This window comes from Dendroctonus ponderosae, unplaced genomic scaffold, assembly GCF_020466585.1.
Source record: "Dendroctonus ponderosae isolate FM_Combo_2020 unplaced genomic scaffold, Dpon_F_20191213v2 Dpon_F_20191213_3, whole genome shotgun sequence".
NCBI lineage: Eukaryota > Metazoa > Arthropoda > Insecta > Coleoptera > Curculionidae > Dendroctonus > Dendroctonus ponderosae.
The window spans coordinates 9,753,350-9,766,903 of record NW_026018508.1 but is presented as its reverse complement, the minus strand read 5'-3'; the positions used below and the strand labels follow the sequence as shown (position 1 = coordinate 9,766,903).

Below are 13,554 nucleotides of genomic sequence, written 5' to 3'. Positions count from 1 at the left end.
TAAAATCATGGATAAATGGCTGTGATGCAGATTTGTCGCTTCATTCATTCATAGACACGATATGGTTAACAGACGGATACCAAATCGCGTTTTGAATTTATCCAGTCACCCATCGCTGGCACGAAAATAATATTTTTTTGGTAATTTTTTAAATAAAATTCCATTCCTTTTATGATTTTTTCCTGTATCGGTCTATCGAAGTGCCGGATTAGTGAGATTATACTGTAGTCATGCATTGAACGATTTGCTTTATAATTTAGCTTTCGGTCAACAAATTAAAAAAAAAGTTTTATGTAGCTTAATTGAGTCAGTAGAGCTTTTTATAACAATTCATTTTTATTAAATATTACATGCGGCTTGCAAAAAGTTTCTTTTTATTTTAGGCAAATCTGTGCTTTTGAATTAGTGATTCATTGGTACAGTGTTAAGAAAATGATTAAGTTTCGTTTACAATAAATACCAGTTTTGGTTTTGGTGAATATTTTAACGAAAAATAAGTCTCTTGTCGATCTAAGCCATCATGAATATATGGACACCGTATCGATTTTTATTATTACATTTAGTTAATACCAATGGGACAAGTTTTACGAAGGTCCAAGTGACGCACTATAGATACTGTGCATAATCATTGTCTTGTCTAAGAGTTAGAGGGTTTCCAAAGGTTTTTCATATACCACATTCTACTCGAGATTATTTAAAACAATAGATGCAAAATATTTTTTTAATATTTCGTTTACCATCACACTCACGTTAATCAATTGAAATTGTGTAAGTACTGTAAACTAACTAAAACAAAGTCTTTCCGATTGCTTAGTAATTATATTAGATCCCAAAATGTTGTTCCTCTAGGAAAAACCTCAAAACTAAGGTATAACCAGCAAAATCGTAGTTAATTAAAAGAATCTCAAAAGTAATTCCCAAATGTAAAATAAGGAGAGTATACGAGATAGAGTATCAGGTACGAGAGTACTGCCGGACAAGCGAATCTGTAATAAAACATGCCATCCGTTTTAATTATTATTAACTAAAAGAAATGATTGAAATACATCAAAAGTTACGTAAGTAACCTAGATATGAATCAGTTATTCGCATAAAAGTGCTTACGATATTAGAGTAATCGTCTTCAATTTGTCATTTCAAGTTTCCAAGTCAGAAATGAGGAAGCGGCATGCAAAGCGTAATAAAATAAGATGTCACCTGCAGTCGTCTCTCATTAAATAAGAATAATCCAAATGCCGGATAGTTGACATTCTTAACGTTTAAGATCTAATAAATTTCTCAAAAAATACACATTTTAATTTTATACAAGCATTCTTAGAAGCACACGTGTTTAGAAAATGAATAGCAATTTTCATAAAAACTAGGTCACTCTAATCTAGGGCTCGGAATCAAACTCGAATAATTCGAGTATTCGAGTATTCGAATATTCAAAAAGCGAATAATTATGTCTAGTCATACGTAACTCGAATACTCGAATATTCGAATAAACCACTAAACGAGTATTTAAATTTCAGATTTTTAAAAATTCCGAGCCCTAATTCAAATACTCGAATATTCGAATATTCGTTAGATATTCCAGTATTCGAATAATTTTACTATTCGAATAAACCACTAAACGAATATTCAAATTTCAGATTTTTAAAAATTCCGAGCCCTGCTCTAATCTATTAGGACATTGAAAATTAGTGCAACGAAAACGTGTTTAATATAATTTCATCTAAGATAGTAGTATTTAAGTTAGAATTTGGAAATGGAAAAGTCTTTTAATCTGAAAAACAAAACCGTTTCTCTGTGCACTGTATCGATTTCCATACAACCTTCGTACGCTTGCCGAAATATCGTCTGTCGGTTGTGTATAGTTTTTGGTAATTTTGTGAGAAAAAGTTATACGTATCATATTTACTTATCGACACTGATTTATTCTGGAGCTTTTGTATTTGCAACTGCCTGCATCAATGTTCTATTAGTGCTACAAGATTAGTTCTAACAGTAGGGCCAATTAAATTTTTATTTTAAAACCAAGTGCGATACGACATTTTTCGTGAATCGGCTCATATTTTGATTCTGGAGCGCTTATTTAATTGCATGAACGTGTCGAATACAATACAATACAATACAATACAAGGTAGCTCTGCAACCCATGGTGGGTTTTGAATTACCTATGCTCCGCCAGACCAAAGCTTTTAGATTTGAAAAAGGTGTTTACAGAGAACAGACATCAATTTGCGACATGAACTCTGCCTTTTATTTCCTCTCTGACATCGTTATCGGCTGCAATTGTAGCTCCCAGATATTTGAAACGCTCCACTCGTTATTATCGTAATTATAAGTGTCTATTGTTACATTCTGACCTATTCTATACCTGCGCTTCTATCTGTTTATGCACATATAGTTGGTCTTTTCCTCCTTAATATTGAGTCCTAATTTTCAGGTAGCCTTTTCTATGCTATGAAAGATACCTTTTTCTGTTGGTGTGCAGTCTCCAATGATATCAATGTCATCTGCATATGCTAACAATTATTTCAGGCCTCGTGCCTGCTTGAATTTCCACCGACCTCGTAGCTTTCTCTAGGACGATATTAAAGAGTACGCTACGTGTCTTAAACCCGCTACGTATCTTAAAACCATCGAGAGCCTGATATTTATTCGCACTCTGGATTTTCCGTCCGTCTTTCATACTTGCCTTCGTTATCTGGATGAGTTTTCTTCGCATTGCGAATTCGGCCATTGCATTCCACACCTGGGATCTTTCAATGCTGTCGTATGCTTGCCGAAAATCTATGAATAAATATGGACAGTACGGTTGAACTCCCCTCCTTCCTCTAGTAGTTGCCCGAGGGTAAAAAGTTGATCAATAGTGGAACTATATTCAAATTCAAAAATAGCCAATTCCAATCAATATTGGCCAGGACTTTGTAAGCTGTGTTGATGAGTGAAATTCACCTGCAGTTTGAGCAGTTTGACTTGTAACCTTTTTTGTGGATTGGTATTATGATGCTTTTTTGCCATTTTGTTGGTATTGGCCCCTCTTTCCATATTAAAATAATTAGTTGGTGTAATTGCCTGTACGATTCACCTCTGTACTGTAATAGTTCTGATGTGATGTTATCCGTTTTAGTGCCTTTCGAATTTTTTCTATAGATGGTTCTTCTACATGGAGATATTCTGTGTGGTGTGTATTTTCAGGCAATGTTTTTTATCGGGTTCTATATTTAACAGATTTTCAAAGTAGTTTTTCCATGTTTGCAACTGCTCATGTTGGTTGATTATCATGTATACATTATCGCTTTTCAACATCGGGACCGACCTGGGCTGATATCGTCGTTTTTCGGATTTTATTGCCCTATAGAATTCTCTAGAAGCTGGTTTAGACCTGTTCCCTTCGTTCATATCGAATTTTCGCCGATCATATTCTTGTTTTTGTATTTTTATCAACTTTCTGGCTTCTTTTCGAGAGTTTGCATATTTTTGTCGGTTTTGAGGTGTATCGTCCTGAATTATGGCTTTTCGAAATGTATCTCTTTCTTGAATTAAACCATGATTTAGTCGTTTTCGTTTTGGTTGTCCCGATAGTTTCTTTCTGTTGTCTTTTGTTCAATATAGTTCCGCAAACCTTTAATAGCCAGTGTTCGATTTTCAATGAGTTTCTGTTCCAGTTCTGGTTCGTATTTTCGTTTTTCTACTGTATTCTGTAGGTTCTCTATGTTCCATTGTGCGGTCTGGTTAGTTTTTTGGAGATTGGCTTTTATCAGGAAATGATCTGTATCTCCGTCTACTCTTCTAAGGCTTCTTACATCTAGGACACTTATGTGTACACGTACGGGTCACATGGTAGTTGAATTTCGGTTTGTTTATGGATGCCCTTATGAGTGGATTTTATCAGCATGTTGTTAGCTGATGCTAATTCTATTAGTCTTTGTCCGCTGTCCTTTGATATATTGTGAATACTACGAATCGCTACGAAGGCGTGTCGAATACGTTCACGCGTATCGATGCTGGTACAATATTTTAAGAAACGAACCTGAGCATTTTGAAATTGTGCCAATTTCTTCAATAATAAACAGCATATTTTAGTAGGTATCCACATTCACATATTTTTATTTGATGACTATTATAGAAAATGACAACTAGTTAAGTGAGTAGGCTCGATATTATATTATGTCCAGTTTATCACTAAGGTGGAGTGGGGTAAGTGCATAAACTACTATACATAAAATACTAGGATGTTATGTTGCCATCGTGAACTTTATATGCGGCTAATTTAAGAAATCTTATAAATTAAAAATTTAAAAAAGTTAAACTTGGGGAATTTAAAAATTGATATGTAGACAATTTTGTATTGATTTGTCATTAACATGCACTCAACGGACATGAAATATATTTAAATTCATAATTATCACACATAAAATATATCGGATAAACTATATTTTTAATAGCCATTAAATAATTTTGTTGATTTTAGTCCCGCTCAAAATAGTTTACCGCTGTACCATATTTTGAGCCATTGTGCACTACGGAATAATCATTAGTTCCTCTCATTATCACCTTGGAACTAATATTGAGCTGTCATGAATAAATATCGTACAAATCTTTACTCCACTCAATTTTATGTTTTTTCTATAAAGTTTGTAAAGTTGAGTTCTCACGTGATTTGAATTGAGTGAAACCATAGTATTTTGTAAGACATTATTACCCACTACTCAGCTAAGCTCAGAGCTGAGCACACTGTTTAGGTCATCACTGATGTAATTTCTTACATTTTTGGGTTGTTCGAGATTACAAAGAAATTAATTAAAGTATTTTGTAATAAAAAGCACCAAAATCAAAACAGGATATTGATTAGGTACTTTTGATTAAAACATATATCTTAACATTGAAAATGCATTAGTATTCGGCTTTCATTTTCACTGAGGCTTTTCCTCGAACTGCTTTTCCCTGCTGTCACGAACAGTGCTGCCATGTTCATTTACTTGCGTTGTGGAGGATGGCAATTAGAGCGGTCCGAAGACAGGGGGAAAACAGAGGGGGGCAACTGTGGGCAGGATGACTCTCGCCATTGGTCATCGCCCAACCGTGGTCAAAGGAGTTATTGATCTCAGGGCCCACGCGGAATCATCTCTTTCTTTCTGTAGCGAAGATGCGGCTTCTGCTATAAATCGCCTGCATGTATTAGCAGTTTCCCAGCATTGTGTTTTATGTGCAGAATAATTGAACATTTCTATTCAGTTGTTACGTAAAATGGTATATGTTTTTTAAAATGGTTCTTAATTCCAAAGATAGTGAATAAAATTAAAGAAAGTAAAAGGCGGAGGTACATAAAAGGCAGGAATGCAATATATTCTGTGAATGGGGCTAGATAACATCAAGCTATAATTGCGGTTATACTTTGTGAGAAACGACGAAATTTGTCAAAATTTGCTGTAAAATTGAACACTAGTCTCAAACAGGGCCGCACTAGTTTTGAAACACCATCTGGAATTCTGTTTTTCCACAGTTCAGCTGAAATCTAGTCAATCTATTTAAATGGCGTGAAAAAAGGTCAGTTCTACTGGTATCTTCCAGCCAAAGATGCATATTATTTATACTTTGGGAAAATGTTGCTCATAATTATTTACAGTATATCAAAATGAACTATTACTGCAACTTAAAAGGTTTTTGCCAAAAAAAACACTCTTGTCACACTTCAAGACTAAGGAAAATATCTTTTCTATTGCAAAAACGAAAATATGTATTTTGTGTCCGCATGGATGGCATGTTATTTAAGAATTCGCTTACAAATTAGGGTCTTGGAAAAAGCAAGAAAATAATCTACACGCAGAAATTCATATAAGTAGATGGACTGGTTCTAGAATTATTTTCTAGATGGACTGGTTAACTTCAAATTTCCAAAAAGTCCTTTTGTAATATGATGCTATAGTGGCAAATCGGAAAAGCCGTCAGATTGAGTGTAAAGAACACTATAACTATCTATTTCTTTACCACTATAAATCTGTCTACTTTACGTATTTGAGCGAATTTAATACCCAAATAGCTGCAGAACTGTTTCACTTTCTAACTTTTATGTAACCCTTTGTGATGATGACAGAATCAACTTGCAGACATATTTCTTGTCTACAAGTAATTTTATATAGTTTAGGAATCATATTATTATTTGACCTTAAAAATGAGGTAATTTAGTAAAATACCACAGTCCTCCCGAAGTATCTTTGATCAATAAAATTATATTGGCATTATACTTCCTTAACGATCTCAATGTATATCGCACAATTTCAGCCAAAAGACTCTTTTGTTTTTGTTTGCAACTACAAGAGACTAAAAAATTAAAAAGTTGCCATATTGTAGTATGTAATGCTAAGAAAAAAGTACATTTTTGAAAAATCCTTCATGTCTTTAAACTTCCCTTACTTTACTGCATTGGGAGACGAAAAGGTATGATTCTTTAATTTCATTAATTCAAGTTAAATCTTGAAAATCTGATTTCATTAGACGTTGAAAGAAAATAAAACTGCTCGTAAACATCTGCAAATGCTCTTAAACGTCTCCAATCGAGCAAATAGGAAGCTTGAGAAGCATCGAAATCATCTAGCGTTTCTTTGGCTAGAAAACGTATATATTCGTATCAATCGATTGGAAACAAATGTATTTCCCAAACACATTTGCAAATGCACATTCGACCTAAATATGGCACCATAAAATTAGGCAATGTTCTGCATTAATTTCTTCCAGTTTGAAATATACCTCATTATGATGAGAGCCAACAAAACATTTTGTTATGATTTTGATCTTCCATTTCCGTGATCTTGAACTTGAGTTCTGTAGAGCAGAGATACGTTGTTGATAGAATGTCGGTGTTTTTTATTAGAGAATTGACAATTTCACTGACTTAATATTAGTTTACTAACCACATTAATGCCTGCTTTAAATTATGCATAGGCACATTGCTTCAAGGGAAAATACCCACTTTGTTTAATTTTGACAATACTTTTGCTTTTTTCACACAAATTCTCACCTTTCCATATGTAATCAATACCGTCGTTCGGGGTAAAGGCGGACGATTTTCTGTTTTTCCTTAATAAAAAGTATTATATTGAAACGAACATTTCCACTAAAATTTAGAGTCTTCCGTGTCTTCTTTGTCGCACTAACTAATTAAGCATTAAACACGGTTAGCACCTTGCAAGAGGCGTATTCTTATTCTTGTTAAGTGTCTCTTCTTCTTGTGAACTTAGGTACTGTCCGCCATGTTTCTTTGGATTTTTCATTTTTAGTATTCTTTTGTGTGCAACAGTCTCTTTTATAGTTTTCAAATTCCAAGAAAAAAATTGAATTGATAAAATCCTCTCCCTGTGTTCCAGGGCGAATTTATCCAGAGAAAATGTCCTAATGACTAAGAACTTAACTGACCGGAATATAACGATTGGGTACTTTTTTACACGGCGCATCAAATGATCTTCACGAATATATTGACCAATAACGGTCTGTCCGATTTCGTCCTCACAGTCCGACTTCACTCCGAATGACCGGCACTAAACTTTTCCAAATAACTTCTTTATTCCTCTTGTTGTTTTGCTTCTGTTTACTGCTTTGTTTAATTTAATGCTATTTAATATTTATATTTGCGCAAAATGCAATTCGAATGTTCAAGACGACCTGGAGTAAATTAAGATGCGTAAATATTCAAGATTTTCAAAGGAAAAATTCGACTGAAAGTGTTTGCTAAAGCCCGTCGGATTCTGATGGGAGGCAAAACTGTAACGTTTGTTTTACAATAAAACTAAAACTGTGGATCTAGTTTGGCTGTTTACAGGAAGATTTTTTTACCTTTACATTTACTGTAAATTTAATACAGGGTTCCGTTGACTTTTCGAAAAAATGCTGGTATTTTGTTACAAGTTTTGATGAAATCCAGAATATCAATCTTGCTCGAGACAAGTTTTAAGTTATTTTATTTGCAGCAGTAAAATAATTCGTTGTCGTTAATTTTCTTGATCTTCCACAAACTACCAATACATCTATGTTGATATAGTCAAGATTCAGATTGACTCAGTATCGTTTAGCCGAAAACAGAAGCAGATATTCCATTCAAATAGCCTTGCTGCCGTTCTTTATCAACTTGCGGGTTGGCCTATCTTCAAACTCTGCCCTTATCGACTTTATAGCCGAAAATAAGGGACAGGAATTCCTTTGACACCCCCTTTTCAACATGGAGGTCTTTTTATAGTCGCGTTTTGTGATCTGGTCCTCAGATAAACAAATCGCAAAGGGCTGTAATTACTCGTTGGTAAGGTTAGCGTGACTAATTATCAATTCATAAAAACGGACGCGTACGCCCCGTTAATAACCCTAACTTATTTTAATTATTCTCGATAAATGCAGCCAACAACATGAATGAAAATAAGAAGTTTTATTCAAAAAAATATGTAAGTGCTTACAGGTCGATATGGGCTGATCTGAACAATGAAAGAAAATATGTTTACTACTTCGGAAGTTATAGAATCAACCAAACTTTCATGTCATGCGTTCGTTCTTTTGGTACCTATTCTCATATTGGCGGAAATTCCATAACTACGGGAACTTTGGTTTTTAGCAATAAAGGTATACCTATTAGATAACATGTTTAAATGCATACGATTTAAAAAATCCACCAAAAATCTATCCTTATATCTCATTTCAAGTCCACCATTTTTGCTCTTTTTGGACAAATTTCGCATTACACTTTTCATATTTACTTATTTGTATCCACCAAATCTTTATCAATATCTGTCTTTTTGTTTCAGGGTTAGAAGCTCAAGTCCAGGATTCATCCAAAGATCTGTACTGGTTTTGAATCGAATACACATGGAGAATGGGAAGTGAACTGTGTATAGTTAATTTTAAGTGCGACAAGTGATTTTAAGTGTAATATATCAAGTACAAACTTTTACTTTATTTATAGAGAAAATCTCACGAAATGAACTAAAAACGTTTATTTAAAATAAATGTTCCTTATTTTTATCAGACTGTGCATTGTCTGATGCAAAGTTTGATTGTAAGTATTAAAGTTACAAGTTAATATTGAAATGAGGCTTTTGATTACTTCCTGTTAGCATTGAAACCAGCCATATGGTTTCTAGTTTTTGATCTAATTAATGGTAAGTAACGAGTTTTTCGTGTCCGAAAATTCTAAAGGAAATTCACTAATAGCGAGGTTAAGAGTTCGTCTAGTGATAGAAACTTCCTTAGGACACCACAATTTAGAATTGTTATTATATTCCTACAGTTGAATGTCTTAAAAACTGTTATACTTAGGATAAAGTAAGTAGATATCGACCGGTAAGGAAGATGGTCCAGTGACTCCAGTAATGCTTAGCTATGCATACGCTGTCAAAAGACTATTGAACTGATGAAAGTATTGCTGAAGAGAAAAGTTGAAATTACATCTGCAAGAGGTAACATCTTTGAGCAATAAGTTGAAAATTGTTAAAGTATTTTACTCGTCTGTCCATATAACGCCTACTGAATTCTTCAACGGATTGGAGTCAATTTTGAATCGTTTGATTCTTGAAGTCTGTCAGTAACCGTAGGGACATAAGAAGAGGGCGTAAACAAAAGTAGTCGAGTTTTCGATCAAACAGTTTGCGAAAAAACACTGTTTTTCTTACAAATCGCGTGCTATAATCTTTGTGTTGAATTCGTTTAAAAATGCAGCTCCAAACATTAATAGTTAAAAATTGGAAATAGAACAATCAAATTATAAAAAACATTGAAAATATATTGTTATTTCAATATATTTATTAAAAAGATTAACAATACGGTTATAGTTAAAGCTAATATTAATATACTATAAAATTTAATTTTTCGACTTTCAACTGTGTTTTTGAACGCGACTGCAGTAACTACCTCGCTGATGTCCTCCCATTAAAATATTCTAGTTAACTGAATAATGACTGAGCGATTGAACATGCCTCTAAAAAATACATCCAGCTTGCTGCTTTAAAAAAAACACAAAATTTGGCCAAATTTTTCTGTTTTACTTTAAAGGAATCACTTCCTTTAAAGTAAAAACATAACTTCTATTTTTCTGCAATATTTTTTTATTTAGTACCTACTACTCATTACTACCGGTGAAATAATTGCATGGCTGAGTGGCGAATCACATTTCTAAGAGAACAAAACTCTAAATGAGGAATTCGAACCGGATATACCTACAAAAGACATTTAGTTACTCAATACTTCTGACGGCAAATAAGAGGTTCATATTTATTAGGCTTACGGAGACTAACAGACTCTATTTTTTAATTGTTACAATACTGTTCTCACCTGGAAATGTACTTTTCGGTTACCACATTATTTAAATTGACAATGGACAAATTATTTCTTTACATAAATAGCAGTGTCATTATTCAGTAATCATCTACTTCTTTGACCAACTCGACTTGCACCTGTAGCCGGTAACGAGTCAACATATCGATTTGTAGGAATTTTTCGATAAAGCCTCGTTCACAATGCACATTAGGTCTGAATAATTGACAGAACATTAAACAAGGCGGCAATTCGAGCGGCCTAATAAAGATAAAACAAACTCGGGCACCTGCTGAATTTTAATAGCCGTATTAAACGGCTACTTTTTCCACTTCGATAATGTTCTTTTCCCTGATACATTTACTAATTGTTACTGATTTGGACTACGAACGACTGTCGTGTGGAGAAATGGGGGTCATTAGGGAACCGACATGGAAAAATGTAGTGCTATTAGGGATGTTTGAGAAAGTAGTGTCAAATGTCTATGAGTAATGCCACTGAAAGGAAAAGGAATATCCTGGGAATATATGTACATAGACAAATTATTTTACTCCTGAGATGCATTCTGCTTTAAAAACTTATTCTCCAATTTCTGAGTAGATATTTATAGGTTTTAACCATTTTAGTATCCGTCTCAGTTAGTAAAGAAGTCCGCAACTTCCAGACCATTCTCGATTTCTATAGTCTCAATATGAACACTGTTCTTGAACCTGTATTAGGATTTTAGGAGGGAACCGGATTTTTTCCCGCATGCAAATACCTCAAATATTTCGAATAAACCAATCTGGTTTCAATAGACAAGCCAAGAGTTTATTTGCTCATCAATATACCCGCTGACCTCCTATAATTTAAAGTGTAGTTAAATAAGCTGCACACTACACAGAACCAAGTAGTTAAAAATAAGATTCTACACGTAGTTTGAATAACACAGGGCACAATTCCTAAATCTATAAAGAACTATAGAATTTGTTCTCAAGTTTTGCCACCACATGGCTTATTCAAATCAGTAAACATGTGTCTCTATTTAGAGTGCTAGCCCTTAACTTTAATAATAGAATTATTTTTGGTCCAACAAAAACAAACTGTTTAACGCACTTTAAGGAAAAACACGCTCACGGACGTCACTGTTCATTATGGCATTCTCGATGGTGGGGCAACAATGCAGGAGCAGCAGCGAAAGGAAAGCCAGGGGTAAGTATCGATTGCCATCACTCTCTTGCATAGTCTTGGAAACACTTAGTTAATTTAATTAATCGAGCAGCTCTTTGATGAAGCCAATAAACTTGGGTAGAGCTAAGGAGTTAGAGTTAGAGTCGCTTCATATTGGTCTCTTTGATTCTCGAAGTTGGTTCCAGCACGAAAGTAATTTAGTTGGTTTATACCCGGTGCAATTTATGAATTGGGTAATAGAGCTTTGGCTTAAGATAATGAAAACGTTATCGAGTGTTAAATCAATCGATATGTTACTAAATTGAGTTAATACCGATGGCAACGCATAACACTTTATATATATAACACATATATATGATGACTCGTGATATGAAGAGACAAATACTGCCACTAGCCTCCGCGATTCTTAAGAATGCGTAATTAATTCATGTTCATTGCGAACGTTTCTAAAACCGTTTCGAATAACTTGTTAAATATTGTATGCATATTATGCTGTTGCTTTGCTATACGCCACACATTAAGGCGCGTACAGACATATGAAACAGAACTCAGTAACGCAACACCGTCGCATAACATTCTGTTGTTGCGTAACGAAAAGACGATGTTGGACGCACTGAAGGCGCAGCGTATCTCCTCACCACGAAACACTATTCCCTCCCATCAGTTCATACAAACCTTAAACCTGGGGCGGATCCAGCTTTCAAGTCAAGGGGGGTCATGTAGTAGAAATTCAGTCTTTTGTTGTCTACGAAAATAGAAAAATTATCGTTAGTCTCCATCATAAACCCAGTACAAATGGGGGGGAGGGCATGACATGATATTGGTATCGTTGGATAAAGAATTGAAAATTCGATTCAGTCAAAACAACATGAATGAGGAAATTCGGATAGTTTTGAACCAGAAAGCGAAATATTATATATGTATATGAACATCAGACAATATTAGACATTAGACTAACTAAATGGCCATTTAAGAAAGTGGTATCATCGATAAAGGAATGTTGGCAGTGTTCTCAAAAAAGTCTTGATTAATAGGAGTTTTAGATTTCAGTGTTTTTTGTAAGTTGCAAAATCGCCTCAAACATGACGCTGTATTGTTAGAAGTTTTTCAAGCCTCAATTGAGCCACATAATTTGTTTGGCATCGTTGGATAGAGAATTAAAAAATCGATTCCGTCAAAACAACATGACTGAGGAAATTCGAGTAGCTTTGACCCAGAGAAGTTAGAATATCATACATTTAGGTGCAAGATTATGCCAAAATTTCATGTTTTCAGTCTCGTTTTTGCTCATATCTGGGAAGCAAAATGAGCAAGAAAGCTGATTTTACATCATTCCAGCAAGAACTAAATGACCTTTTTAGTAAAATGTTGGCAGTTTTCTCAAAAAAGTTTTAGATTTGCGTGTTTTTTTTAGTTGCAAAATTGACCCCCCTTCCTGGATTCGCTCTTGCCTTAAACATACCAAATATTGACTGATAAAACGCAATAAATCCTTAACGTGTTCGCATTCGAGTCCAGACTTGCAAAGATCCGATGCACTATACGCCCGTACATTTATTTGATTGCGACAGCAAATTGTTTAAACACAATTTTGAGACACCCTATATCTAGTCCAATTTTTATTAATTTATCACACAACTGCTCCGATTAGTAACCGCAAGGTAGAATTACACTCGAAGACTTTCTTTGTTGAAGAAAATCTTTGTTTTCGCAAAATGCCAACTATTTCAGAAACCGTAAGATTTAAGCAAGATAAACAAACCTTAATAGAGCTGACGTTTATTTCGGTGGTACACACTAGGAACATAAAATATACGGAAAATTACAATTTAAGAAATGCAACTTTAGGTCATTGATGCCAGATCGGTAAAACTAAAACCCCCAGATGCTCACTTAAAAAATACCTAGTTTTCCTTACATTTTCAAAAAAAAGTTATAACTAAAAATGTTACATAAAAAGTGATAGGTGACACAAAAAACGTTATTGGCAGCAGTACATTACAAAATTTAAAAAATGTTAAAAAATGGATCTCATAATTTTGCATTAACTAAATTGTTATTTAATTATTTTTTTTTCATTATTAATATTATTTTATAATGATA

At 34.1% G+C, this 13,554-nt stretch overlaps 1 protein-coding gene across 2 annotated transcripts in view; it reads left to right on the top strand.

Moving 5' to 3' along the window:
- LOC109535789 (protein vestigial) overlaps positions 1-9,060 on the top strand; it is a 58,888-nt gene extending 49,828 nt beyond the window's left edge. For both annotated transcript variants that reach the window (XM_019901792.2, XM_019901793.2), the window contains exon 5: positions 8,778-9,060. In XM_019901792.2, coding sequence (XP_019757351.1) covers positions 8,778-8,827 — 50 coding nt within the window. In that variant the 3' untranslated portion in view covers positions 8,828-9,060. The remainder of the gene's footprint in view (positions 1-8,777) is intronic.
- The last annotated feature ends 4,494 nt before the right edge of the window (positions 9,061-13,554 follow it).